The 25,718-nt window shown below is 55.4% G+C and overlaps 8 protein-coding genes across 8 annotated transcripts; 4 read left to right on the plus strand and 4 right to left on the minus strand.

The window, feature by feature from the left end:
- Positions 1–1,533: 1,533 nt before the first annotated feature.
- On the plus strand, positions 1,534–3,132 carry GUITHDRAFT_152832 (hypothetical protein). The gene is made up of 9 exons (XM_005831971.1): positions 1,534–1,564; positions 1,766–1,889; positions 1,998–2,053; positions 2,179–2,252; positions 2,296–2,338; positions 2,537–2,647; positions 2,726–2,770; positions 2,815–2,870; positions 2,923–3,132. The coding sequence occupies exons 2-9, from the start codon at positions 1,826–1,828 to the stop codon at positions 3,050–3,052; spliced, it is 579 nt and encodes a 192-aa protein (XP_005832028.1). The 5' UTR covers positions 1,534–1,564; positions 1,766–1,825; the 3' UTR covers positions 3,053–3,132.
- Positions 3,133–3,265: 133 nt separating this feature from the next.
- Positions 3,266–7,011, minus strand: GUITHDRAFT_109092 (hypothetical protein; the record flags this gene model as incomplete). The annotated part of the gene is made up of 15 exons (XM_005831972.1): positions 3,266–3,889; positions 4,093–4,210; positions 4,338–4,414; positions 4,482–4,507; positions 4,557–4,591; positions 4,636–4,746; positions 4,959–5,137; positions 5,194–5,360; positions 5,411–5,485; positions 5,563–5,711; positions 5,871–5,908; positions 5,961–6,125; positions 6,174–6,762; positions 6,824–6,880; positions 6,929–7,011. 15 exons carry the CDS (start codon positions 7,009–7,011, stop codon positions 3,266–3,268), a joined length of 2,493 nt encoding a protein of 830 aa, XP_005832029.1.
- Positions 7,012–8,396: 1,385 nt separating this feature from the next.
- GUITHDRAFT_94816 (hypothetical protein) lies at positions 8,397–9,815 on the plus strand (the record flags this gene model as incomplete). The annotated part of the gene is made up of 5 exons (XM_005831973.1): positions 8,397–8,530; positions 8,767–9,361; positions 9,423–9,505; positions 9,552–9,632; positions 9,682–9,815. Coding segments are annotated over 5 exons (992 nt in total), but the record flags the coding sequence as incomplete, so codon positions are not given.
- A 237-nt stretch (positions 9,816–10,052) lies between these two features.
- GUITHDRAFT_109094 (hypothetical protein) lies at positions 10,053–10,438 on the minus strand (the record flags this gene model as incomplete). The annotated part of the gene is made up of 3 exons (XM_005831974.1): positions 10,053–10,106; positions 10,159–10,281; positions 10,346–10,438. 3 exons carry the CDS (start codon positions 10,436–10,438, stop codon positions 10,053–10,055), a joined length of 270 nt encoding a protein of 89 aa, XP_005832031.1.
- A 5,288-nt stretch (positions 10,439–15,726) lies between these two features.
- GUITHDRAFT_94819 (hypothetical protein) lies at positions 15,727–16,519 on the minus strand. The gene is made up of 2 exons (XM_005831975.1): positions 16,144–16,519; positions 15,727–16,086 (listed from the first exon to the last, which is right to left on the minus strand). The coding sequence occupies exons 1-2, from the start codon at positions 16,444–16,446 to the stop codon at positions 15,808–15,810; spliced, it is 582 nt and encodes a 193-aa protein (XP_005832032.1). The 5' UTR covers positions 16,447–16,519; the 3' UTR covers positions 15,727–15,807.
- A 1,599-nt stretch (positions 16,520–18,118) lies between these two features.
- On the plus strand, positions 18,119–21,652 carry GUITHDRAFT_139323 (hypothetical protein; the record flags this gene model as incomplete). Its single annotated transcript, XM_005831976.1, has 11 exons — positions 18,119–18,478; positions 18,531–18,615; positions 18,794–18,861; positions 18,912–19,556; positions 19,601–19,708; positions 19,806–20,137; positions 20,184–20,342; positions 20,389–20,834; positions 20,982–21,074; positions 21,123–21,440; positions 21,492–21,652. 11 exons carry the CDS (start codon positions 18,119–18,121, stop codon positions 21,650–21,652), a joined length of 2,775 nt encoding a protein of 924 aa, XP_005832033.1.
- A 98-nt stretch (positions 21,653–21,750) lies between these two features.
- Positions 21,751–23,215, minus strand: GUITHDRAFT_109098 (hypothetical protein; the record flags this gene model as incomplete). Its single annotated transcript, XM_005831977.1, has 5 exons — positions 21,751–22,508; positions 22,726–22,788; positions 22,843–22,915; positions 22,967–23,002; positions 23,057–23,215. The coding sequence occupies 5 exons, from the start codon at positions 23,213–23,215 to the stop codon at positions 21,751–21,753; spliced, it is 1,089 nt and encodes a 362-aa protein (XP_005832034.1).
- Positions 23,216–23,903: 688 nt separating this feature from the next.
- On the plus strand, positions 23,904–25,255 carry GUITHDRAFT_109099 (hypothetical protein; the record flags this gene model as incomplete). The annotated part of the gene is made up of 6 exons (XM_005831978.1): positions 23,904–23,935; positions 23,981–24,086; positions 24,127–24,377; positions 24,747–24,816; positions 24,868–24,939; positions 25,127–25,255. 6 exons carry the CDS (start codon positions 23,904–23,906, stop codon positions 25,253–25,255), a joined length of 660 nt encoding a protein of 219 aa, XP_005832035.1.
- Between the last annotated feature and the right edge of the window lie 463 nt (positions 25,256–25,718).

Consider the following 25,718-nt stretch of genomic DNA (forward strand, 5'->3'; position numbering starts at 1 on the left):
TCAAGCAACGTGTATGTCTCCGACACAGTCGCAAAGGAGAGGGCTGCAATTGCCCGAAGAAAGGAAATCAACGAAATTAATCGCGCCGAGGCTGTCTTGAAGGCAAAGATCTTAGCAGAACAGCTCAGTTCCCTGCAGAAACAGATAGGTGACCAGGGCTCGGTACTCAAAACTCATCTGAAAGTGCCCACGGAGAAGGAGCAAAGAGACACCATCGTGGGAGCTTCGCCACAGGCTGTCATGGCGGCTAAAGACCGCCTTCACACCATGGCGCTGAAAAACTTGATAGTGAAGAGAAGAGACGACGATGATGTCACGAAGGCGCACTCGGGTGGAGGAGATGTGAGAGTGGAGGATCAAGGAAACGCGAGGGAGTCTCGGGAGCTGAGAATGGAGCTGAAGCACATAGAACAGCAGGAAGACAACGATCTTCAGTCGCTGAAGCACAAGATCGAGGGGTTTGGGAGCAAAGAGCGTCATCATCCATCCCATCTTGCCCTGGGCACGAACACTCCACACAAGGCGGAGGAAAGGGATTTTTTCGTAGAGAAAGGACAGAGTCTGGCGCTGAAGTCGAGCGACTCACGAGTTGTAAAGGACTTCAATGCGACTAACGCGACTCTGAGAAAGGGCTCTGGTGAGAGATATGCAAGGGGCGATGGTTACCTCAGCGACAAGACATTGAATGATGTGTTGAGGCTCGCGAGGGAGGACGAGGAGTACTTCCACTACGGCAGGTCTTTCAACAGATCGTCCCTTCGCCCACATGACAGCAAGCAGAACTCTGTTGCTTCCAATGCATCCAGCGCTGTTCTGAACAGCCTGATCGACTTGAACTCCTCCAGTTCATCGTCAGCAGCGGCGGAGTCGACCACACCGCATGTTGGTTCTTCGATCGCAACGCAAGCGGCGGAGCGCGTTGAGAAACATGTTGCTGTTCACCTGAAAGTTGAGAACCCGACCAAGTCTGACCCGGTGACTAAGAGCGAACAACAGCACCAGGTCATGGCGGGGAACATTTCTGCTGCGAAGAAGAAGCCAAGTGTTGCCAAGTATGCAATCAAGGAGATCAATCCGCTGAAAGTGATCGACCAAGCGCTGATGAAGGAGGCAGAGTCATCAGAACGCAAAACTCGTGAAACCGTCAAGAAGAGTCCTGAGCATGCGCCAGTGATTCATCCGGCCGTGAGAGAAGAGAAAGAAGTGAAGAAGTCAATCGTCGTTCACAAACATCGGTGAGTCCCATGTCGGGGTTGATCCGTTGCCGATCTCCTCTCTCCCGAGTGTGACGAGTCTCAGCAGGAGTGATGAGAAGAAGGATTGGCACGTCATCGACCCTCTGAAGATCATCAACAAGGCATACGACGAAGAGAAAATGAAGAGAGAATCGAAGTCAGTCGAGGACAAGAGGATGGAAAACCACCGCCGGGTCGCTGCTGAAAGGTTCGCCGACCTCGTCCGTCTGAGCTGGGTCTTCTCACCTGTGTGCAGACTCGCGAAGTTGAACGAGCAGCATCTTGCCGTCCCTTCCTCCCAACAGCTCGCTGTAGATCACAGCAGAAAGGTATCCTCTATCCTCTCCCTCTCCTCACCTCGACCAGTAGGGTCAAACAGCCTCCTCCCCTGATTCAATTTTATTCACATCCCCTCCTCGTCCCTTCGCACTTCCTCCTCTCCTCCGCCTCTCCTTCCATCCTCTTCCTCCCTCCTCTTCTTCTCTCCTCCTCTCTTCCTCTCTCTCCGGCTCCTCTCAGCTCAGTGTTAGGGTGGAATCGCCAAAGCTCAACCCAAAGTCGTTCACCCTGTGAAAGAACATCCAGAGGAGATGAATCCTCTCGAGATCATCAACGAGGCGCTCAAGAAGGAATCTGAGTCGACCCAGCCGAAAGGTCCTCCTCCTCCTCCTCCTCCTCCTCCTCCTCCTCCTCCTCCTCCTCCTCCTCCTCCTCCTCCTCCTCCTCCTCCTCCTCCTCCTCCGTCTGCTCACTATGTTACAGCCAAGGTACCTTCAAAGCCTGCTAAGGGTTCCATCCGCTACATGTTTGGGGATAAGGTTTACCACGATATTTTCTCCTCCTCCTCACCTCCTGCTCCCTACTTGCTCTGCTCGCCTCGCTCCCCCATGACTGTGCCGCCTCCTCCTCAGAGTGCCGCCTCCTGCGTCTGACTCTGTTTCAGGTCGGGGCCAAGGTTGGTTCGCTGATCCGGAAGGTGAGGAAGAGCGAAGGGATTTCCCCGAGGAAGGAGAGCAGGTGGGAGTGACGTCGTGCTGGGGAGGTGCTGAGGCCTCTGCAGGGGAGCAAAGGGGGTGCATCCTTCGATCCTCGACACAGACAAGGTTCTTCCTCGCCTTAGTCCACATGAGCCAAAACAAACCTGCCCCACCCTCCACCCTCTACCTCCTCCTACTGCACCACTCACTCCCTCCCTCCCTCCCTCACCCACTCACTCACCCACTCACTCACTCACTCGCTCGCTCGCTCCTCTTTCTTTCTCGTCCCCCTCCTCTCTTTCTTGTCCTCAAGGTACCGGACAGGACAAGGAGGCCATGAACGATCTCGAGCAGATGGACAAAGAGGGTCTGCTCAAGTCTGTGCAAGCGAAGCAGAAGAGGCTGGAAAGGATCGCGAGCCATGGAGGCAAAAAGGTGAGTGAGCGAGGAGGGAGAGAAAGAAGGGAGGAGGAGGAGGAGGAGGAGGAGGAGGAGGCCTGAACGAGCTTACAGGTGAAGTTTGGAGAGCGGGAGCAGGAGGCGATGAAGGATCTTGAGGTGAAACGAGAGGAGGAGGAGGAGGATCAGTAACAAGGTTGAAGCTGCTCGACAAACGAGGGATGCTGAAGAAGACTTCGCAAGCACTCCAAGGCAGCAGGTGGAGGAGAGCAGGGCGAGAGAGTAGGAGGAGATGACATTTTTTTTAGCAGGGAGGGAGACGAGGAGCAGGAGCAGGAGCAGGATGATGGGCAAGACAGTGGTCACTCGATGCTGAACCTCTTCGGTTCTCAGGCAAAGGCTCGGTATCATGACCTGACCAAGTGGAGGAGCAAGGGATGAAGAGGAGGAGGGGGCTACGGGCAGGCGATGTAGAATAATGATGGGGAATTGTACATGAAATACAGGATCGGCATTTTTTGGAGGAAGAACACATAAGGGAAAGAGGGGAAGAAGTGAGGGCGAGCAGGAAACGTGGCAGGGAAGGAGGAAGAGGGTAAGGGAGGAGGAAGGGAAGGCAAGAAGGGCATTAAGAAGCAAAGCAGTACGTATGGTTTATAGATGCCTCCTACCGTTGTGCTCTTTTACAGCAGACTGATGATAGCCCTCAGTAAGGACGAGGGGACTGAGCAGCAGGAGCCCCCTCCTTTTCCTCTCCCTCTTCTTCTCCTCCTCCGCTTCCTCTCCTCCTTCCCCTTTTGCCTCCTCTGTCGTTCCGCTGCCAACTTTTTCATTCTTCCTTGTCCTGTCCTCCTCCTTCCTCCGCTCCACTTCTGTACTGGGTCTGTCAACCCACATAGGAGGAGCGACCGTAATGAAACTTGGGTTCGCTTCGCCGAAAGACGCATCAAGCTCCTCCTGTACGACCTCGCCCTCCTCCTCCTCCTCCGCTCCCTCCTCCTCCTCGACTTTCTGATCCACCCGTGTATCTTCGGGGCGAGGCTTCACTTCCTCCGCCGATTCTTGTCCAGTCTCAGTCTTCTGCTTCTTGTCCTCACAATCGCTCCTCACACGAGGAGGAGGAGGAGGAGGAGGAGGAGATGCTGCGGGTGCAGTAGAGGTAGCAGCCCTCACAGAGGGATATGCCGCAGCAGCAGCAGCAGCAGCAGCGGGAGGAGGAAGCAACGCCGAGCAGAGCTTGTTGAGCTGATCCTCCACATTTGATAACTTTTGGTCGTGCTGGAATGAACAAGGTCGTCAAGAGAAATGAACAACGTCCGGAGCAGCGGAAGCGGAAAAGAAATACGAGGAGCAGATAGAGGTGTCAAGTGAACAAGTAACAGAAGAGACAGAGGAAGAGGAGGAGGAGGAGGAGGAGGAGAGGTGGTGGTGGTGGTGGTGGAGGAGGAGGAGGAGGAGGAGGAGTAACAGCAGTATCCTACCGCGGCGAAGTTTGTCTCAATCTTGGAGCTGAGTGTTTTGCTCTGCTCCATTACCATCTTTCCCAGCATCTCGACTTGAAGCTCCATGAGTTTCAGATGAAGCGTGATGGCGCGAAACCTGCGGAGAGTGAGCTTGGACCGGCAGGAGCAGGAGCAGGAGCAGGAGCAGGAGCAGGAGCAGGAGCAGGAGCAGGAGCAGGAGCAGGAGCAGGAGCAGGAGCAGGAGCAGGAGGAAGACAACGTACTCCATCGTGTCAGTCTCCATCATCGCATCGTTCAGCAAGAGTCCAGCAAACCTCCTCAGCTCCTTCCTCATGATGTCCTGCGATACCGTTGAGACTCTCCCAGCTCTCCTGCACTTCACTCCTCCCTCTCGCCTCCCCCCCCACCTGGAACAGAGCAGAGTCGAAGCTTCCTGTCAAAACGTCTCAGCAGGGCAGCAGCAACGGCAGGACGTCCCTCACCCTCCTCGTTGCAGAGCTTCCCTCGCTTCGTCATCCTGCATGAGGATCAGGTGGGGGCCATGAGATGTCAAAACTCGACATGTCAAAGTCATCCTGGCTGATGTAGATCTGCTCCGACAACGTCGGCAGCTGCTTCAGCGCCATCTGCAGCTCCAGGAAGTCCAGGTGACCCGAGCCGTCCAGGTCGAGCCTGTCGCAGGATAAGAGGAAGAGGACGAGAAGAAAGAAAGCAGAAGCGTTGGGAGCAGGGGAAGGAGGATAGAAAGGGGAAAGGATGATACAGAATGGAAGCAGCAGCAGCAGAAGCAGCAGCAATGCGATGTAGAGGAGGAAGGATGAGGATGGGAGAGAGAAGGGGAAGAGGAGGAAGGAGGGGAAGGGCAGGAAGGAAGGTGGGCCCACCTCTTGAAGAGGGTGTCAATCTTTTCCTCCAGGTCCTCCTCGTCCTGGAACCTCGCCAGGTAACCCGTGAGGGGGTCAAGGGGACCCTTGGTCCGATGCCTGTTCCTCTCCGCGTCCTTGACCCTGTTCTGCCGCTCCTTCTCCTCTGTGACTGACGTTATGAACTCGTCCAGAAGCACCTGCCCGCTGCTCTCAGCTGCCCGGCACGGACAAGGTACCGCATTCTCCTCCTTACCGCCACCACGATGTTGATCAGCACGACCCCAGCAAGGAGGACGTAGCTGACGAAGAAGAAGGCGACGCCGAGGTCAACCTTTCCCTCTTCCGACACGAACAGCGTCCTTGCAACGGAAGAAGCCCAGCTATCGCCGGTGACGACTTGGAACAGCGTGAACAAGCTTGCTGAGAGAGAACAAGTCAAACTCATCCTCTGCCTCGTCCTCCTCCTTGACCCCGTCCCCTATCCTCCACCTCCTTGACTCCCGTTCTGCCGTCTTGCTCTTCTTCCCTGACCTCCACCTCCTCCCCTATGAATCCTTGAGACCCGTCTCCTCTCCTCCTCATCCTTGACCTGACCCTCATTTCCTCCTTCCCACTCCTCAACCTCTGTGCATACATGAGAACTGAGCGAAGAACTTGGACCGCTCGCAGTACAAGTGCGTGCCGAACGAGGCATAAACGCAAGTCACGATGAGGAGAACGACGAAGCTGTTTGCAACGGGATACAAGGATGCGGTAAGAGCACGTAGGATCCTGTGGAAACAGCGTGAGAGTCAGCTGTGGGGAGGTGAAAGTGGGGAGGAGGAGTAGGAGGGAGTGGAAGAGCAAGAGATGGGTAGTACGGGTACAAGAGCGGGTACAAGGTAGAGCGATTGGGGAGGGCATTGGGATGAAGGCATGGATATGCCGTACCGATTCAGAGACTGCAGACGTCGGAATAGCCTCACCACCTGCCCTCACAACTTCAACAACTCCTTCAGAGATCAAAAGATCGTGCACAACCCGAAAAATTCGAATCGTTCTGAGAAGCTGCAGCCCAGGCAGACCAGACAAGCTGACGGAGAGGACTGAGATGGAGACAACGACCAGGTCCAACAAGCTGTAGGGGTCCGTATAGAATGCTTTGAAGTAGTTGGCAGACTTTGCAAACAAGTTCAGCGCAAGTTCCTTCACAAACGTTAGAGGACAAACACATGTCGCGAGCTCCGAAGTTACCGCACAGAAGATGGTCGTGAAAGTGATCTCAGCCGTTCTGAAGACTCCACCAACAGGAGAGTTGCTGTCAGGAAGCAGCTCGGACTCGATTAGGTCGAATACAAAGCTGCACAAGATCAGGATTGCGATGATTGTCTGCACGACGGTGGACTCATAGATATGGAGAGTGCTGCCCCTCATCTTCATCAGCAGCGTTTGCTTCGACAGCCTGCTCCTTTTGTACTTCTGTCGCGCAGCCGCCATGGTCTTGTACAGATGATCCAACCACAAGCACAGCTCATCCTCATCCTGAGCCCTGTACGTGTACGTCCTCCCACTGTTGAACCCTCCCTCCTGGGTCGCGATCTTGAACTCCTTCGATTGGTTCGGCAACAGACCGTACACACTGCTTTCCTTCCGGCTCATCGTTATCCTCTTTGGGTTTGAGTGGTTCGAAGAGTTCTGCGCTGCCGACTCCTCTTCGATGATCGCAATTATCTCGTGCAGCGGGATCTGGTCGACCACGTTGTTCATATCGTCATCGATCCTTGCAAAGAGCAGGTGGGTCGAGGTCAGCACGGCTCTTCGCTGCTGCCATGTGATGGAGGACCTAGTTCAACAAGACGCCAGTCAACTGTCAGGGAGAGGAGGAGCGTCAAGAATCAACGCACCCTACGATCTTCTTCTCCAGGATGCCAGAGAAGATGCAGGAGTGCTCCGACGGCATTCTGGCAGGGAGGTGAGAGGAGAGGAGTGAGGCGAGCACAGGAAGCAACCTCTGATCTTGAAGCTCATCCCGAAACCGAAGGTCAGGTGAACGAATCTTCTTCTTATGCGCCACGACGATCGCTGCAGCCATGACGCTCACAGTAGTTGCCCCTTAGCTTCTACCTAGTCTTCCACGCCCTTGCAGCGGCAAAGAATGCTGAGCCCCCGGGCAAGTGATATGCGCGCCCTTGCTTTCCCTCTTCCCCCAGTCTCCCTTCCTCTGACTCCCCCTGTTGGACTCTTGCTAGTCAATACTGAGACCCGGCCCTCCCCCAGGCGCCGTTGATCGAGAGTCTCTACCTCTGCTAGCCCTGATGTCGTTGGAGAGCAGGCTCTCACTCTCTCCTCGCTCCTCAGCCACTTCAGGCTGCTCTGTGCCCTCGGGACTGACTAGCTCGCTGCATGAAGTTGGTTGCCCATCTGACCGGGGGATTTTCAGTAAAACTGTCATTGTGTCAAAACCACTCTACACGCTACCCCACCCCCATTGCTCCCAGGTCAATCAACGAGAAAGGACCCCCTGTTTTCACTACCCCCACCCTCCGAGACCTTTTAATCCCCCAAGTTTTAATATCCCCCGGCATGAATGAACCCTTCGATTTTCTATCGGGGCTAGGAGAATGAGGGCGATGAACTTCACTGACTCGGAGTCCGAACCGTAACGGCGTACGGTCACCAAGCACGGCGCCGGTCCGAGCCCGGCTCGCCGCCTGGGACCGTGCCAGTCGGACAGGGCCGCGGGCCCCGCGGGCTCGGCTCGGACTGGCACCGTCGGCCCACACTTCAAGCCTGTGACTCTCATCGGATCACCACTCACTGAGTCAGCGTGGCACTGGCCAGTGCGGCCGTACCGTGACGGTGGCACTAATGATGGTGCGGAGGAACCAGCAGTCAGTGGTCCTGCGCGCCGTAGCCTAAGTGATGATCTACTGTCCTGATTGTCCACGTACTGATTTTTAACTTAACTTTGAGTAAAAGACTCAAAGTACTCACTGAGTCAGCACTGGGCCGCCCGGCCGGCCCCCGGGCGGCCCGTTCAACGGTTTGACTCCGAGTCCGGTCCTCTAGGAAGTACTAGTAAGGGATAAGACCGGAGGTCATATCGGGGACCAAAGGGGGCGTAGATAGTGACCTAGGCAATCCTAAGGGGCAGGTGCTTGTAGCGATGCAGTAGTCATCATATGAACCAGGGTCCTAGGAAGAAAGGTTCTAGAATTGTCAGCTGGTACTGAGTTTTCTACAAGCAGGTTGTAAGGGGACATGATGCTCGTACTAGATTGTAGAAAATCAAAAACTGTATTAAGTAATTTATTGAAGAGAATATTGCCTCGAAGTAATCAAACAACAATTTAATTGTAACTTCCAGTATAAAATTCTCGGAATCATGGTACAGATATAAACTGTATACTTTCATACTAAGTTGTACCAGTGACAAATTTTAAAAAGGCGTCGGCTCAAGGACTCCAGTGGCCGCGGTAATGGCGAACACAACGAAGCTCGTGCTGCTCGTGGCAGGGTGGTACATTGGTAACACCCTCTACAACATCTACAACAAGAAGGCTTGCAACAACATCCATGCTCACTGGTCTGTTGCCTTCGCACAGCTTGTGGTGAGTAAACAGCCCCGGTGTTCTGATTTCCTAAGCATCATATCTACCCATGCTTGCGTATTGAAAGTCGTGGATGACTGTCATGTTGTGACCCGATGTTTGGGATCTGGGTTGCACATATACGATAACTTTGCTTGTGATTTGGGGGATGAGGGTGGTGACACGTTTCATGTTTCACCACATATGGGTCGTCTTGTCGTGGTTCGAGTCATGCATGTTGACGGGATCTGGTGCAGGTGGGTGTGATCTGGTGTGCTATGTTGTGGATTCCAGGAATCAGAAAGGCTCCCAACCTGACTGCGGGTGACTGGTTGTCTCTCGCTCCTATTGGACTCTTTGCCGCCGCTGCACATGGCGGATCCGTTCTTGCTATGGGTGCTGGCGCCGTCAGCTTTGCCCAGATTGTCAAGGCCTGCGAGCCTGTTTTTGCTGCCTTGATTGGCATTGTTGTTCCTCCCATTGAGACCAAGCCCGCCTTGGCTTACATGATGCTCCTCGTCATCGTCGGCGGTGTCGGACTTGCCTGCGTGAAGGAAGGAAAGGGTGTGGAGATCAACGTGTTTGCCTTCGGTTGGGCTTCCTTCGCCAACTTGGCTGCTGCCTTGAAGGGCAAGCTCGGAAAGGATCAGACGCACAAGCTCAAGGCCGACAAGTCCAAGAACATGGATGCTGCCAACACCTACGCTGTCATGAACATCCTCTCGGCGCTCTGGACCTTCATTGCCGTTGCTTCCACGGAGCTCTCCACCATCCAGGACACCTGGAACCACGCTGTGGCTGACGGTGCTGCTGCATGCAAGAAGGACATGAATGGCAAGGGATGCTTTGGAGGTGAGTGATGCAGCAGATCGTTTGTAACGAACAAGCATGTCGATCTGATGACATTTCTCAGCTTCGGACATCATCCTCAACATCACCCTCTCCGGCGTCTTCTTCTATCTCTACAACGAGCTTGCCTTTGCTTTCACTGCTGAGGTACCATCAACGAGGATCTAGAGGTTGGATCTAACCGGTCCATCAGGTTGGAGCCGTCACCAGCTCGGTGTTGAACACTCTCAAGCGTGTCATCATCATCGTTGTCACTGCTATCATCTTTGGAGAGGTTGGACTCATGTTTTATCAGAGTTTCCTAGTGTTTACTTTCAATGCAGGCTATGGACCGCAACGCCATGATCGGATCTGCCGTTGCCATTGCTGGCACCATGTTCTACTCCCTTGCGGAGTCCGCAGGAAAGCAGAAGAAGCATTAAACTACTTTTCTCTTGAATACATTTAAATCAAGGTGATTGCATGTCTCTGCTTCTCGCAAGGGACAACTTCTCACTTGGTTCACGGGTGGTTTCTGACTTGCAATTATCCTATCACTGCGGTTGCAACCAGAAGGATTCTGCATTATCTGAATCAAGGAACTCCATCTTGCGACGATTCTATCATGCTCGAACGGCCAAGTTGTGTTGCAAGAGCATCAGTGAAAAAGGGGCCGGAGCGGAAGAGAGTTGCAGGGGAAGCTTGCTGAAACAACTCAAGGGGTACTCGTGTTGGCCTCTGCGAATTCTTCAGAAACGCTCTCTTCCATCTGCGAACATCATTCAGCCCTCAGTCACGATCTAAGCTGAGGGGGAGCAGACCTCAGGATCTTCCTCGACTTGCTCGATTAGAACATTACCCATGGGTTGCCCTTTCGAGTTCACTTGCTTCAAGGCGGAGATCTTCTTGTCCCAGTTGTTCTCTTCCAATGCCAGAATGGTTTCCTAGGAGGGAGTGTGAGTGATTCACCACATGACTATCCCTTCATCATGCATTCTTGTGCCTCACCTCGTCCTCCTCTGGTCGGTAAGACCAAGGGTCGTCATGTACCCTTGGGAGAAGGGATGGGATCCAAAAACTCGGACCCAGGGTTGTCCCCATCGGAGATGGCCCTGGAACAAGCGACGTATGAGTGGAACAAACTCTCTCAATCCATAACAAGATAATGGGAAACATCATAAGACTTCCTTTGCTCTGGATTTCTGACCTGTCACACCGTCCTCCTGCACTGCCACATCCTACCTGGCTTTCCCACCTTGGATCCTTGTCCTCTCCGTGTCCATCCTCAGCAGAAAGCTTCTACTTGTCTCTTTCATCACTCTCATCCTCATCCTCATCCTCCTCTAATCGCTCTCCCTCCCCCCCCCCCCCCCGCTCCTCACTTCATCGTTTCTCCACTCTCACCAAAGCTCATTGCGCCAAAGTGACAACCCACCCTACCCTCTCACTTTCAAGGACACCCCACAAATGCCCAACAAATTACCCACCATGGCATCCCTTTATGTACCCTACCCTCGATTTTCAACCGTCACTTTTCAAAACTTCACCCAGACAAGTTAGCGATCGCCGGACGTCCCGGCCGGACTCGACCGGCGGGCCGCTCAGCGGCTCGGCTCCCGGCGGCGAACGCACGGGACCGGCGTCGGACGTTGAACTACCGTACTGAGGCGGCCTGACCAAGTTGTCACTCAGCAGTGAACATAACTGCCAAAGTTTACCCGATCACTGGACCCCTCCGGCCCGGTCCGATCACCGTCACGCCGTCATGCCCGGCACGGTGACGGTGTGACCGTACGGTGCAGTGCCCGGCCGCGGCCGGCAGTGTGATCGGACGGCCCACTGCCAACTTGCCGCAGTGCAAGTTGCGGCCTGGCACTACCGTCGGGTACCGTACGGTCGGGCGCCGGACTCCGACTCGCCGAGCCTCCGGGTCAGACGTCCGATCCGATCATCGGCCGATCGGATTGCCAAGTTGTGACTTTGTCAGCGGTGTACCGCACCGAGGCAGCCTCACCGTTGTATATGTTGAGTAAAATTCTTGCTCTAAGGGACCGTTGCTCCATACACGCCTTTACGAAAAATCCGAGAGAGCGTGTGAGAGGAGGACGAGTGGAGGGAGAGCGATAGCGGTACAGGCAACGTCCCCAGAATCGAGAGCTAGAGAACCTCATCTGCACCTTCATCGCATCTCCGGACAGACAACTTGCCTCCTATCATGTCATACTCAGACGAGGAGGAAGCGGATTGTGTGGAGGTCGAGTGCGATATCAAGATGGAACAGACCGCGTCGAGAGCAGGAGCTGCATCAAAGGTTCGACGGAACACAAGGATGACCTTCATTCCAGAAGGTAGCGTCTCAGTGTTGAGGTAAACCGACAGGTCATGCCTGACAACGTTTGCAGAAAAGTGCATCTTTTTCGATCTCGTCCCGAACCAGATCAGGTTGCCGCTAGCAAGCAAGGCAACGAGTGTTGTCATTCACAGCAACTTTCTTTCTGAGGGCAAGATGTGCTTCCGAGATGTCAACAGAAACCTCTCTGTGAGTTGCCTGTTGCCTGCTGTCTTCTCCTCGGCTGTATGTGTGACAACCTCGCGCAGCTCTTCGTTAGCAACGCGGACCCCCAACAGCTCAAGTACCTGAAGCGAATGATACAGAGCGCCCTGAGCGGGCAAGCGCTCCCTCTAAGGCAGCAGATAAGTCCTCTACAAGACAGGAAGCGGCCATGCACGGCAGAGGAGGCGGCAAACAAGAGGGCAAGAGGAGCTCAGTCGGCCTCGGCGAGCTTGACTGAGGCACAACGGGCCGTCGTAGAGTCTGCCCTGCGAGGAGACAGCATCTTCGTGACTGGGGGAGCAGGAACAGGGAAATCCATGGTTGATGTCCATGGTGGGGAAGAGCTGACTTGCTGACGTCTTGATTCAGGTGCTGAGAGAGATTATCAAGCAGCTTCCTCCCGATACAACTTTCGTGACGGCGCCGACGGGAGTCGCAGCGTGTAATGTCAACGGGATGACCATCCATGAGTTCGCGGGGATCGGCAAAGGTAAAGAAGATGAAACATCGTGCAGAGTATGACTCTCCTCTCTTCTCCTCCCTCCCTCCCTGCCTCCCTCTTTCCCCCTCGCTCTCTTCAGCTTTCTCGGACAGCAGTGTCAGTCTGGATCAGATCGTCGGGAAGCTCAGGAATGCAGTGGTTGGGAGACGCTGGAACCGGGCGCGGACGTTGATAATCGATGAGATCTCAATGCTGTCGGGAGATTCTTTCGACATTCTCAATCAAGCGGCTCAGTTGTTTCGGAATGGTGAGAGATGACGTTTTGATGACGACGCGCACATGTTGACACGTTCACAGACTCGCGAGTGTTTGGAGGGCTGCAGATCATCGCATGCGGAGATTTCTTCCAGCTGCCTCCCGTGAGGTGAGGGAAGATGGGGAGGGGTCGAGGCCTGACCTCAGCACGCTGCGCAGCAAGAGCGGGAGGGATGAGAAGCTTTGCTTCGAGGCGTCCTGCTGGAAGAAGGCGATACGGAGATCGGTCAGTGCTGGCGTGTGGAGGCGTATGATTGAGGGCTGTCGTGCGGATTTGGGTGTGGAGGAGCAGCGAAAGAAGGTGGGGGGGGGGGGGCGGGGAATAGTAGCAGTTGGAGAGTGATCGTTGTGGTGTGCTGATCTTTACGATTTCGTGCTCCACCAGTATCAGCTCACGCAAGTGTTCCGACAACAAGACATGCGGCTGATCCAGCTGCTGGTGGGCTAAAACTTGGCTGCCCCTTCTCCCCCTTCCTGACGACTTGTCTGGACAGGAAGAGGTCAGGTGGGGGAGATGCTCAGCAGAGACGGTAGATGTCTTGCGCTCGAGGATGAGGGGAGTAGGTAAGAAGAGAAGAGAGAGGAGGTAGTGGATGGTGGTGGTGATGATGATGATGATGGATGATGATGGATGGTGACGATGGCGATGATGGCGATGGCGATGGCGATGATGATGATGATAGAAAGGAGGAGGAGGAGCGACAATGGATATGGAGGATCGTTGGATTGAGTGTGCATTGCAGGGGACAAGAGGATGGAGGATGACAAGAGCACCATGATCACAAGGATCATGTCTCATCGTTCAGACGTCGATAGAGTGAACGCGCAGGAGCTTGAAAAGTGAGCGACGCTCCATGTTGCTGGACCACCCTCCACCACCACCACCTCCTCCTCCTCCTCCTCCACCACCACCACCTCCTCCTCCTCCTCCTCCTCCTCTCCCTCTCTCCTCCACCCCCTTCTTTACCTCCCCCTCCTCCCCCATTGCCCCCTCCTTCACCTTCTTCACCTTTCCTGCCCCCTCCCCCCCCGGCCTCCACCTTTTCACCTCCTCCCCCTCCCTCTTCTCAACCTCCTCCCACTCCTTTTCCTCTCCTCCTCCTCCTCCCGCCTAGTCCTTCTTCTCCTCCTTCCCACAAATCCTCCTCCTCACCTCTTCCTACTTCACTGATCTCCGTCCGCAGGCTGGAGGGGCAGGTCAAGATCTTTACAGCTCGGGATGAAGGCGACGAGCGGTGGAAGGAACTTGTGTGCGAGCGAGCGAGTGAGTTTTCCTTCAGGTCCCTGCCCTTTCTCAACTCCCAGTGCCTGGCGCCTCGGCAGCTGCAGCTGAAGAAAGGAGCTCAGGTGAGGGCTAGAACAGCGGTTGCAGCAGAAGGGTCAGAAGAAGGAGGGGGAAGGAGACAACAGGGCGGGACAAGGGAGAGGGAGGCAGAAGGGGAGAGCAGAGCAGAGCAGAGCAGAGCAGAGCAGAGCAGAGCAGAGCAGAGCAGAGCAGAGCAGAGCAGAGCAGAGCAGAGCAGAGCAGAGCAGAGCAGAGCAGAGCAGAGCAGAGCAGAGCAGAGCAGAGAGGAGGCGAGGAGAAGTGGAATGATGCAGTATCCAGGTCATGCTCGTGAAGACGATCAACAGAGCAGCAGGGTTAGTCAATGGAGCAAGAGGGCTTGTCAAAGGTCAACCTCCTCTTCCTCCCTCTCTCCCCTCATCTACCACGATGATCTTGCTTGATCGTGCCCCCGTCCTCGTTGACAATCCCGCGTCTCCTTCCTGACCTCCCTCTCTTCCCCTCCCTCCTCATCTGGACACCCCCTCCCTCTCCCCTCCCTCCCATTCTCCCCATCACTCCTCCCCTCCTCCTCTCCTCCTCTCCTTCTCTCTTCTCAACCTCCTGCCTCTCAGGTTTTGCATCCTCGGGCATGCCCATCGTCCTCTTCGAGAACGGAACGCAAGTGACGGTGGGGCTGGAGGCCTGGACGTGCGGCGACATGATGCACAAGGCGTCCAGGCTGCAGGTAGAGAGGGGGAGGGGGGGCAGGAGCAGGAGCAGGAAGGTGGAAGATTGCAGGAGGAGGAAACAGAAAGAGATTAGGAAGAAGACGAGAAAAGAGGAAAAGACATAGGAGAGGAAGGGGCAGTGCGCGCTTATATTGCTGCACACCTCTCATGTTGAGCGATAGGTCCCGTTGCAGCTCGCCTGGGCGATCTCGATCCACAAGTCACAGGTAAGTCTCTTCCTCTTCCTCTTCCTCCTCCTCCTCTTCCTCTTCATCTTCTTTCCTCTTCCTCTTCTTTCCTCTTCCTCTTCTTTCCTCTTCTTCCTCCTCTTCTTCCTCCTCTTCCTCTTCCTCTTCCTCTTCCTCCTCCTCTTTCCTCATCTTCTTCCTCTTCTTCCTCTTCTTCCTCTTCTTCCTCTTCTTCCTCTTCTTCCTCTTCCTCCTCCTCCTCCTCCTGATCTCATCTCACGCTGCTCCACCTCCGCCTACAGGGAATCACATTGGCCCACCTCCACGTGTCTCTGTCCAAAGTCTTTGAGCCTGGCATGGCATACGTTGCTCTAAGCAGAGCGAAGACGCTCGAGGTAGAGGAGGAGGAGGAGGAGGAGGGAGGAGGAGGAGGAGGAGGGAGGAGGAGGAGGAGGAGGAGGAGGAGGAGGAGGAGGGGGAACGAGGTTGAAGGATGAAGGGGGCAGGGTTAGAGGAGTTTGTAACGCTGTGCTCAGGGACTGAGAGTTCTCGACTTTGCCCCGTCAGCGGTGAGTTGCTGGATGCTGACCAGGAGGAGGGAGAAGGGGAGGGGGAGAAGGAAAAGGAGGGAAAGGAGATTGGTCTAGAAAGGGAGAGGAGGGTGTGCAGAGATGTTGTGGTCGAGAGGCAGGAGAGAGGTATTGGGAAGAGACATGTCTTGAGAGAGTGGAGGGAGGAGCAGAGAAGAGGATGGGGCAGTCCTTCAGCTGCGAGCAATGCTGACGTCATCCCGGGCAGATCCGAGCCGAGCCCAAGGTTAAGGAGTTCTACGAGAGGATGACGAGGAGGGAACAGGAGGGGAGGAGGGAGGAGCAGAGGTCACAGAGGGGAGGAGCAGAGGAGAGAATAGTTTAATCCTGTGAGGAGGACGAAGACCAACAAACATCTCATCCTCAACCCACGAGGCTCGTAGAATCTAGCACTTCTTCTCAGGGGCGATCGACGACGTCAACCCTGCCTTCTGCAACCCCAGGCTGTACTCTCTCGCAAGCTGCTTCCATGTTGTCGTAACTGTGGCCAACCCGCTCTTGTGTGCCTCCATCGTGATCCTGTGGGCCTTCTTGCGCGTCACCGTCCGCACTACCTTGACGATCGTGTCGATCACATAGTCGAAAGTGTGAACGTCGTCGTTGTGGAGAAGAACGCGCCAGATCGGCTCCTTGTCCACTTGCTCCTTCTTCTCGTAATCGGCAGCCTGTCCTGCTCCTCAGTATTCTGCCCATCCCTCCCCCTCTTCCTCCTCTCCTCTTACCTTGTCAAGATCAGGTGGCTTCGTCAGCACAGCAACACCAGCTCCTCCTCCCTCTTGATCCTTCGAGAAATCCGGTCCTCCCTTGCCCCCCACATTGCCCCCCGATCCTCCCTTGTTGATCTTGCTGGCTCCCCCGTCGCCAGGGCGCGCCATCATGACAGCAGCGAGCGGCGACTGCCGATGCTGGCAAAGAGAAGCAAATCGATTTTCCTTCCTCAAGTTGAGCATGGGAGAGAAACCGAACCCATTGACATCACAGACAATGAAGAGAACACCGAGCAAGACGCAGGATGACTTGACCATTCTTCTTGACGAGCAGCAACTCCCTCGATCCAAGATGTCTGCAAAACCTCTCTCACGCTCCTTTCGAGAACCTGAATGCCATCGTCAACACTCGTCGGTTTCGTTCAATTTCATGCAATGGCATTCGCCACATTGAAACCAACCAACCATGCACTGACAACCCTAGGTACTTTGTTGGAGACAGAGCGCGCGCAAGATCAGAAGCATGATCTTCCCTCCCTTTCTAACGAAATCTCAGGCTAACTTGATGGAATGATAACAATAAATCTGTTCTCTACCCTGAAACCTTCCTGCTGCCTCCCCTCATCAAATCGTACATAGCTGGCCAAAGTCGTCATGAAATGCCGCAACAGTGACCTTGCAGCCACCCACGCCCCACACGAGAAGGAGTCAGTCTCATCTTCCTTGCAGATACCTTCACTTATGCCATTCTCCTCGCTCCTCCCATCCTCGCTCTGCATTCTCCACCTTCACTTCATCTACCCATCCTCGTGCGGCCTCTGCATTGAAAGGGGGGGGGGGGAGGGAGATAGTGGGTTCGATGTCCTAGAAAGGTCATAGGGATGTTATAGAATTACTACGGACTCTCTACATATTGTACCGTAGCGGCCATAGGAAGTATAAGAACTATCACTTTTAGGTGATAGTTTTGTGGGTCCTAGTGAAGTCATAGAAGTCTACGAGAAACCGAATGTTCTGGTACATGCACAAAAGAGAGAAAACATCGTTTCACTTAAAACAATTATGTATTACCGTTACACTCAGTTATGTTTTACCCCCATCCCCCCTCTGCGGGTTATGACAAAAAGGGGACCCCTCCTTCGAAGCACGCTTTTAAATATTCTATTTCATATTTTAAATATTTGTTTTCAAAGTTGAAAATTTAAGTAAATAGTTGATATCTATATTCTCAATCTGGACCCCACCATCACAGGTGATACTTTTACACCGAAGCATCCAGTTCCATCACCCCTACCCCCTATTTTACCGAAATTTGTACTATAATTTTGTAATCTTACCCCTGCTTTTCGACCACCCTCAACCTTCAAATATGTACTTTTATGATCTATAACTATTTAAGGACAGTGCCGTATGACACGTTTGCGGTACAAACTAATAATGAATTTTTTAAAAACTACTACCCACCTTTTGAGCAGTTTTGGACCCCATGGAAAGCCTTTTAAAACACCACTTCTTTAAAATTTACAAACTACCCCCACCCCCTTTTCCACAAGAGTCCCTGCTATCCAAAGTATACTTGGAGTAGAAAGAGCTTGCCTCAGAATTCCACTAGATCTCTCTGAAAGACAGCAATCAATTATTAGATGAATCAATGGGACAGGACAAAACCTGAGTGAAGCAGTCAAAATGACCGCCGTCACTCAGCCAGTCGCACTCGAAGGAGCTGAATTTGTACAGGAGGAGGAGGAGGAGGTGGTGGAAGAGGAAGAGGAGAGAGAGAGAGAGAGAGAGAGAGAGAGAGAAGGACTCACCAATCATGCTCAGCGGCCTGTCAAACACTATGTAGGCAGTGAGCATAAGAGAGGAAACCAGAGAGTGGAGGTGCTGGGAAGATTGAGAATCGTTGCTGATCTCTGGTTCCTAATAGGTCGAGGCTTGACCACGCCGCCCGAACCTGTCCTGACTCACCGCTGTAGCCGGGCTCAGAACCATGGCGAACACGAACCGTTCCATGCTGCAGAGAAAGAGCTCGATCTTTCATGAAACTCAAGGGGACGCAAGGAAGAAGCGGACCATGGGGAACGGATGGAGGGATTGCTTCCTCATTCTCTCCAATGGGAAGCTGTATTACTATGATTCGAGGCAGGCGTACGTCGATAGCCCAGGCGAGCCTCTCGGCGATATCGACGTGGTGAACGCCCGGGTGAAGCAGGGCTCGCAGGATGAGAACGGACATATCTTTACCCTCCAAGAAGCGGCTTCATCCCGCCTGCACGTCTTCGCCTGCCAGACCATCCAGGAGGTCGGCATGTGGATCTCAGCGGTGGAAGCCTTCGTAGTGCCGGAGGAGGTTCTGTCTGCGATCGATCGCGCTTCCCACTCCAGTGATCCGCTCCCTGCAGGTGGAGCAAGCGGAGCATGACAGCGATCACTTCACGATGATACGAATGGGCGAAGCTCCTGTCTCCATGAGGAAGCATCTTGAAGGTCAGAGCACGGACCTTCCTCCTCCTCCTCCTCCTCCTCCTCCCCCGCGTTGGACACTTGATCAAAAGGTAACACTCTGTGCAGGGTGGTCTAGCCAGAACCGTCAGAAGAGCTTCATTGGACGCGTCTTCGGTGATCCCTCCCCACCCATCGCGACAGGGCCTGACGCGTTTCCCAGGAATCGTGGAAGGAAGCGGCGGTTCTCGACTGATCCATCCCATGGCACCGTTCGCTCTCCATTTGCAGGTCTGAGAGCGGAGGGGGTAGGAAGGGGGAGGATAACAGGATCTTTGCAGCTCATCTCAGCCATGTTCGTGATCTACTCTTGCATCGAGACGCCAGCCGTGCTGGCCTTCTCCGATGCAGGCTCATGTGACTGGCCTGTGACCAACACTATCGACCTTGTCATCGAGGTTTTCTTCATGTTCGAGATATTCGTTCAGTTCTTCGTCGGTTTCTACGACGAGCTGGGGAACTACATTGACAATGTCAAGGATATCGCTCTGGAGTACTTGAAGTCTCGGTTCTGGTTTGACACGTCGACAGCTCTCCCCTTCACTTGGGTGGAGCTGTTTGTTTGGATCTCCACATGCTCCAATCACAACAACAACTCTGTCAAGTCCTGGTCGCAGGTCCTCAAGGTGCTCTTTCGAGTCCTCCGACCCCTCAGGCTGCTCAAGATCTTTCGGTTCGTCCGGGTGATGCAAGTCTGGGGAGCGTACAGCATCCGCATCAAGCTCTGGATCCAGAAAGTCATCATGATCTCCTTCACCGTCTTCTTCATCGTCCATATCTACAGCTGCATCTGGTGGATTTTGAAGCAGTACGTGACCCCTGACGAGGAACTCCAGCTCTTCCTCCACGACTTCAACGTCAGCCAGACCGACAGCGGGGGCAAGTACATCTTGTCCGGCTACTTCATCAACACGATCTTCACCACGGTCCGTCGAGATCTCTTCGTCCGGTCACTCTCACTCTCACCCAGGTTGGCTTCGGCGACATCAGCGCGGACACACCAGGAGAGATGATCTTCTGCGTGGTTGCTGAGTGGACAGGCGCCATCGCCTTCGCCTTCATGATCTCCCACCTACAGGTCTGAGCGCATGAAAGCAAGCTAACAAGAGAGCTGACTGGTTCTTTCCTCCCTCCCTCCCTCCCTCCCTCCCTCCCTCCCTCCCTCCCTTCCTCAGGACGCAGTCTCCAAGTTCAACGCTCGGTCCGACGCCCAGCGAGAGGAGCTGGAGCGCGTGATGTTGTTCCTGCGCAAGAAGCGCTGCCCCAACTTTCTTGCTAACAAGGTTCGCCACTGGGTCCACTACACGCACTCGGCCAAGGCAGAAGAGGAGGAGAGGAGCTCTATTCTTCAATCCCTTCCCCCGCACCTCGGAGAGCAACTCGCCCTGCACCTCAACGAGGGCGTCATCGCCCGCATCCCTATATTCTCAAGCATCCAATCAGCCCATCGCAACAATTTCTTTGCCAGCATTCTCTTCTCCTCCATCTGGGAAATGTACGGCCCCGGGTGAGTACGCTCCTTCCTCTTCAGCCTTCCTTGACAGACTTGCCAGCGACATGGTCGCCTTCCACAACGACCCGGCCTTCCGCCTCTGCATGATAGCCTCGGGCTCCGTCTCTGTCATAGGAAAGAACAAAGAGACGAGCAAACTCGTGGCAACGCTGCGGGCAGGCGATCACTTCGGGGAGTACTCGCTGCTCGGGGACCAACAGTGTGACGTCACCATGCTCGCCGCCTGCCTTCTGAGCTTGTGACAGGTGGGGAGCAGAGATGGGGATCAGAGCCGACTACATCGCCAACGAGATGTGCGAGATCAGGTCCGTGAGCGTCGCGGCCCTCCAGAAGGCGTTGAACTACTACCCCGAGATCTCCGACCAGATCGACGAGATGAGGGAGCAGAGGGAGAACGAGCAGGTTGGCAACTGCCAGTACCTCCTTGACGACCGGGAGATCCAGCTGGCAAGGTGGAAGAAGCTCTGCCAGACCCTCATGGACTCGAAACGAGAGCTCTGGAGGAAGGTCGCGTTCGTCACGGAGGCCCAAAGAGCGTCCAACGCCGATGGAAATGCACATGCACGACGGGCGAGCGCCAGCTCGCAGGACCTGCTCCAGAGCCACTTGAAGTCCGGCTCCATGTACAGCGGGTCTCGGAGGGTGAGGAGAGAGGCTGGCAGGATTCGAACTGAAAACCACGACCAGGCGAGTGAGGTATCGATGCAAGCCCCGTCTTCCAACGGACAATCGAACCATGTCCATCCTAACGTCGTGGTCCATCCTGTATCTCACCTTGCTCCTCCTCCTCCTCTTGCTCCTCTTGCTCCTCTTGTTCCTCTTGCTCCTCTTGTTCCAGTCCCTGAGCAAGTGGACGCCCATCCAAACCAGCAACACCTTGCTCCTGAGCCGAGCAGACAGATCGACGGAGAATTTCTCCAGAAGATGGAAGGTAATGTTTCTCCTCCTCCTGCTCCTTCCTGACCCTGAGGCTCGCAAGGCCTGCAGGATTTCTTCAAGACCCGCATGACGCGCCTGGAGCTCGAGATGGCAGAGTTCCGAGAGCAGACGAGGAGGCAGAACGAGGAGATCCTGCAGCTGCTGAAGGAGGAGAGGAGGATGGGGTACGCTCCTACCATCTCCGACGACGTCGAAGACGACATGTCCGATTTCGAATCTTTCGTCCACGCGTTCTCCAAACCCGCCGGCCGCCCTCCTATACAGGAGCGCCAGGGAAGGCCAGCGACGGTCGCCATGGCAGAGGAGCACATTGCACCGGTGAACCCGCACGGCTCGAGCGTCGTTCTGGTGGACAGAGGTGAGCAGGAGTCATCGGCAACTTGTAGATCGACTAAGATGTCAATGTCAGGAGGGAGGCAGGACTTGAAGCAGAAGCTGCACGCCATGAAGGAGAGTCTTGAGAAACGAGTCCGCGATACCCCGCGAGGCATGTGGAGGAGGGGATCCAACCCGTTCACCTTCCGAGACGACAAGGTCCTGCGAAACTGGAAGGTGGTGGACAAGAAGTGAAAGCAAGGGAGCTAAACACCTGATCCTCCCTCCTGACCCTGATAATTCAATGAAGCTGCGATTGACTCGGATTGCTCTGGGCGCAGCACGTGCGGTCACTACCAGAACCAGTAGAAGGGTCTGTATTCCAACGACTGCACCGTCTTATCGTTCCACCCCAAGTTCCTCCTGTTGCTCGAGGACTTCATAGGCGACGGTCGCAGCTCGACAACGGGGCTCGTTGCCGCTGGGCTGGGCCCTTCCTGCTCCTCCAGCTCCTCGTCTCGCCCGGCCGACAGGACAGGCTCCTGACTCGATCCCCTCCCTGAACCCTTGAAGTCCCTTCTGCCCCCCTGCTTGCCTGCTTCCTCCTCCCCTCGAATCGAGTCCGTCCAGGCATGCACGACTGGCGACCGAGGCGCTCTGACCTTGCGGTCCCCTGCCTCTACAGCTCTTATCCTGCTGTCCTTGGAAGCATCGCCTACCACGTGCTCCTGCTCCTCCACAAGCTCCAGCGGCCTCTTGATATGCACCCCCTCCTTCTTCAGCGTTCGGTTCAGAGGACTTGGCAGCGGGACCTCGCTCTCTCTCAGCAGCAGGCCAGCAGTCCTCCCAGCTGGCTGCTTCCTGTCGCCGCTTGAAGTCCCACCGTCCTCGTTCCTCTCGTCCTGCCTGTCACTCTGACTTCCATCCACATCCCTTCTTGCTGCCTCCTCCTCCTCCGACTTGTTCAGCTCGTGGACGATCATGTCCTCCAGCCATCGAGTGCGACCCAACTTGTCGCCGGCGTTCTCGGGAGATCGGAGGATCCCGACGGGGCTGCTGACGACATCGATGGGCGGAGGTCGAAACTCGGGGGTCGACCTGCGGAACGAGCCTGGAAGGTTGTTCAGGAAAGAGGAGAGGGAGGGAAGGAGAGAAGGGGAGGAAGGGGAGGAGAAGAGGAGGAGGAGAGGAGGACGGGAAGAAGAAAAAGTGGGAGGGGTGGGAAGTCGAAGGAGGAGGGGAGGGGGGAGAGGGGAGGAGGAAGAGGAGGACGGGACAGAAAGGAGGGAGTGGAGAGTCGAAGGAGGGAGGGAGGGGAGGGGAGGCACCGCTGTCGGCTGTGGAGCTCAGGTGCCATTTGTCGATCTTGATCTTTGACTTGGAGGGAAACACTACAAGGCAGAGCATGTCAGACACTCGCCTTGAGAGAGGAGAGGAGCATTCACAGGAGATCCCCGAGAAGGAAAGTCTCTTCGACTGCACCTCAAGTTTGTCGTACACAAAGTCATCCGACATGTCCTAGTCACGACAGAGGGAGGAAGTCAGGAACCTGACTGCGGTATCAGACACCGCCGCTACCTTGAAGGAGACTTTGCGCTGTTCCTGCTGCAATCACCATCGTCAGTGGGAGACGCAGCTGGCAGCAGAGGCAGGCAAGACCTCGGACGCTCTCCTCCCCCTCTCGTTCTTGCGGGGGGTCGTGGCTCCATGGAATCCTTTCTGGTTCTCTCTCGTGTTCTCCAGCGTCAGACTATGCAGCTCCTTGACCGCTGGGTCCTTGTCGTTTGCCAGGGCGCTCTTGAAGCTCGCGGAGCCCATCCTATCCCAGCTCCCTACCACTAGCCTCCATCGAATGGGATCAAACCCTCTCGGCCCACTGAAGGCTCTTCAACCTCAGCCGATGATCGGTAAGGTGGCTGGCAGCGGGCACATCATCCTTCAACCTTCTCTACAACCCTCCTCGCTCCTCGGGCCTCGATCCTCGGGACTCAGGCTCCTCTCGCCCGGCCGTTGTCCCCGCAGCCTCCTCTCCCTCCCCGGCTCGCCCATGGCTCTCCTTGAATCATATCCGCCCACCCGGCCCTTTAACGCCCTGGGTACTTTTAGGGGCCCATTTCCGTTACAACGGCAGTAACGCTCTTGTTTACTGCACACACGGACTACCCGAAGTCACCAAAGTTACGAACATTTCAATGTAACCGTCAGAGTAACCGTAAAATCCGGGGAGGTTACTTAACTGTGAGTGTCCGGTCAGTGATCATCCGCTGCCCTGGGCCCCGGCGACCGGCAGCCCCGGCGCCCCCCCCCCTCCCGGGGCCCGGCCGGGTCTTAATGTCACCGTCGCCGGGTGGTCCGATCATGAGTCATGCGGCCGGGCGGCGGCCGGGCCTGAGGATGGAATGAGGGGGATGAGGTGTAGATAAGAGTGCGAAGGTGACATGGAGGAAGCGGAGGAGGAGGAGGAGGAGCGCTGAAGTGATCGATGCAGGAGGAGACGGAATCAGACATGGCAGAAGACCTTCGAAGTGAAGCACCCAAGTAGGCTCTGCTGCTCGATGCTCCTTCTGACTGTCATGTCGGCAGCGCTGCCAGCAATGGTGGACACGAGGGCGGAGTGAGAGACGGCACTGCTAACAGCAGCGAGGAAAGCAGAGGTTTTTCACAAGAGACAAGTGATGAATCGATTAGTGTGATGCTAGTGAAGTCACGGTGATCTTCGTTTCCACCAGGTCTCGACAAGAAACCGAGCGACAGGGTTGAACGAGATTGGTCGAGGGAGGAAGAAAAGTCGGCCGATCGGCTATGGCGCAGAGATCGATCTCGCGACCGGCGGAATGGATCGAGGGATCGACAGAAGGACAGATCCAGGGATAGACGACGCGACAGGTCTCGGGATCGGGGGAGGGACAGGTCTCGGGATCGGGGGAGGACAGGTCTCGGGATCGGGGGAGGGACAGGTCTCGGGACCGGGGAGGGACAGGTCTCGGGATCGGGGGAGGGACAGGTCTCGGGACCGGGGGAGGGACAGGTCTCGGGACCGGGGGAGGGACAGGGCTCGAGACAGATCATGGCATAGGGAGAGAAGAAGATCGAGGGATCGAAGGTATGCTCTCCGTCAAGTTGTTGGTCGGCCGGCAGGCGTTTTCAGCTGATGTCAGGATGTTGCTTCAGGTCCAGGGATCCGTCTCCTTCGAGAAGGTGACGCAAGCTCACAATGACGTGCGCCTTGACCAGCCTCCTCCTCCTCCTCCTCTTTCTCCGCCTCCTCTTCCCCCTCCTCCCCCTCTTCCTCCTCCTCTTCCTCCTCCTCTTCCTCCTCCATCACTACGTCCTCCTCTTCCTCCTCCAGGGACAGCGACAGAAGGGATCGCAAGTCTCCCGACGGCGAGAACCGACCTAAGGCTGCTGAGGGTGCTCCGGTGAGGTGCCGTGTGCCATGGTGCTAGTTCGGCTCAATGTCCCCGTTGCAGGAGAGTCAGACGCCCGTGAAGTTGTCTGGGGGATCGATCGTGAGTGAAGCGCTGAACAAGCTGCAGATGCAGGTGAGATGAGAGAACGGAGTCGTGAAGGACAAGAGAGCGAGGAAGAGGAGTGAGGGAAAGAGGGGAAGGTGAGCGAGGGAGCGAGGGAGCGAGGGAGCGAGGGAGCGAGGGAGCGAGGGAGGAGTGAGTGAGTGAGTGAGTGAGTGAGGGAGGGAGGGATGATTCATGATGCGATGACATTTCGCAGCTTCGAGCCGAGATGAACAACAGTCCTGCTCTTGCAAAGGCGAAGATCAGCGCTAAACGGCTGTACATCGGGAACCTGCCTGTTGGACTTCCCGTGAGTTCGAATGTATTGGGTAGGAACGAACATTGATTGCTCTTTCTCCGTCATGCTGCTCTTGTCTGTGATTGTTGTGCTCTTCCCTGCGCTCTTCGCTCTTTCTCCTCCCCCACAACCAGGGCGTCGAAGCACAGCTGATGGAGCATGCCAACCAAACTCTCATCTCGTCCGGATGGCACAATCCGGACCTGCCAGGTGATGCAAAGTTATTCCTCCTCCTCATCCTCCTCCTCCTCCTCCTCCTCCCCGCCACCCTCCCTCTACTCCCTTCCTCATCCGTCTCGCAGGTAACCCCGTCATCTCGGTCTGGTTTTCTCCTCAACAAACCTTTGGCTTCCTTGAGTTCCGATCGGTGAGGAGGAGGAGGAGGCTCACAAAGTCGACAGGAAAGTCGAGGAGGAGGGGGAGGAGGAGGAGGAGGGAGGAGGAGGGAGGAGGAGGGAGGAGGAGGAGGAGGAGGAGAGAGGAGGACAGAAAAGATTAATTGAGGACAAGA

The sequence above is a fragment of the Guillardia theta genome, assembly GCF_000315625.1.
Source record: "Guillardia theta CCMP2712 unplaced genomic scaffold GUITHscaffold_37, whole genome shotgun sequence".
Taxonomy (NCBI): domain Eukaryota; class Cryptophyceae; order Pyrenomonadales; family Geminigeraceae; genus Guillardia; species Guillardia theta.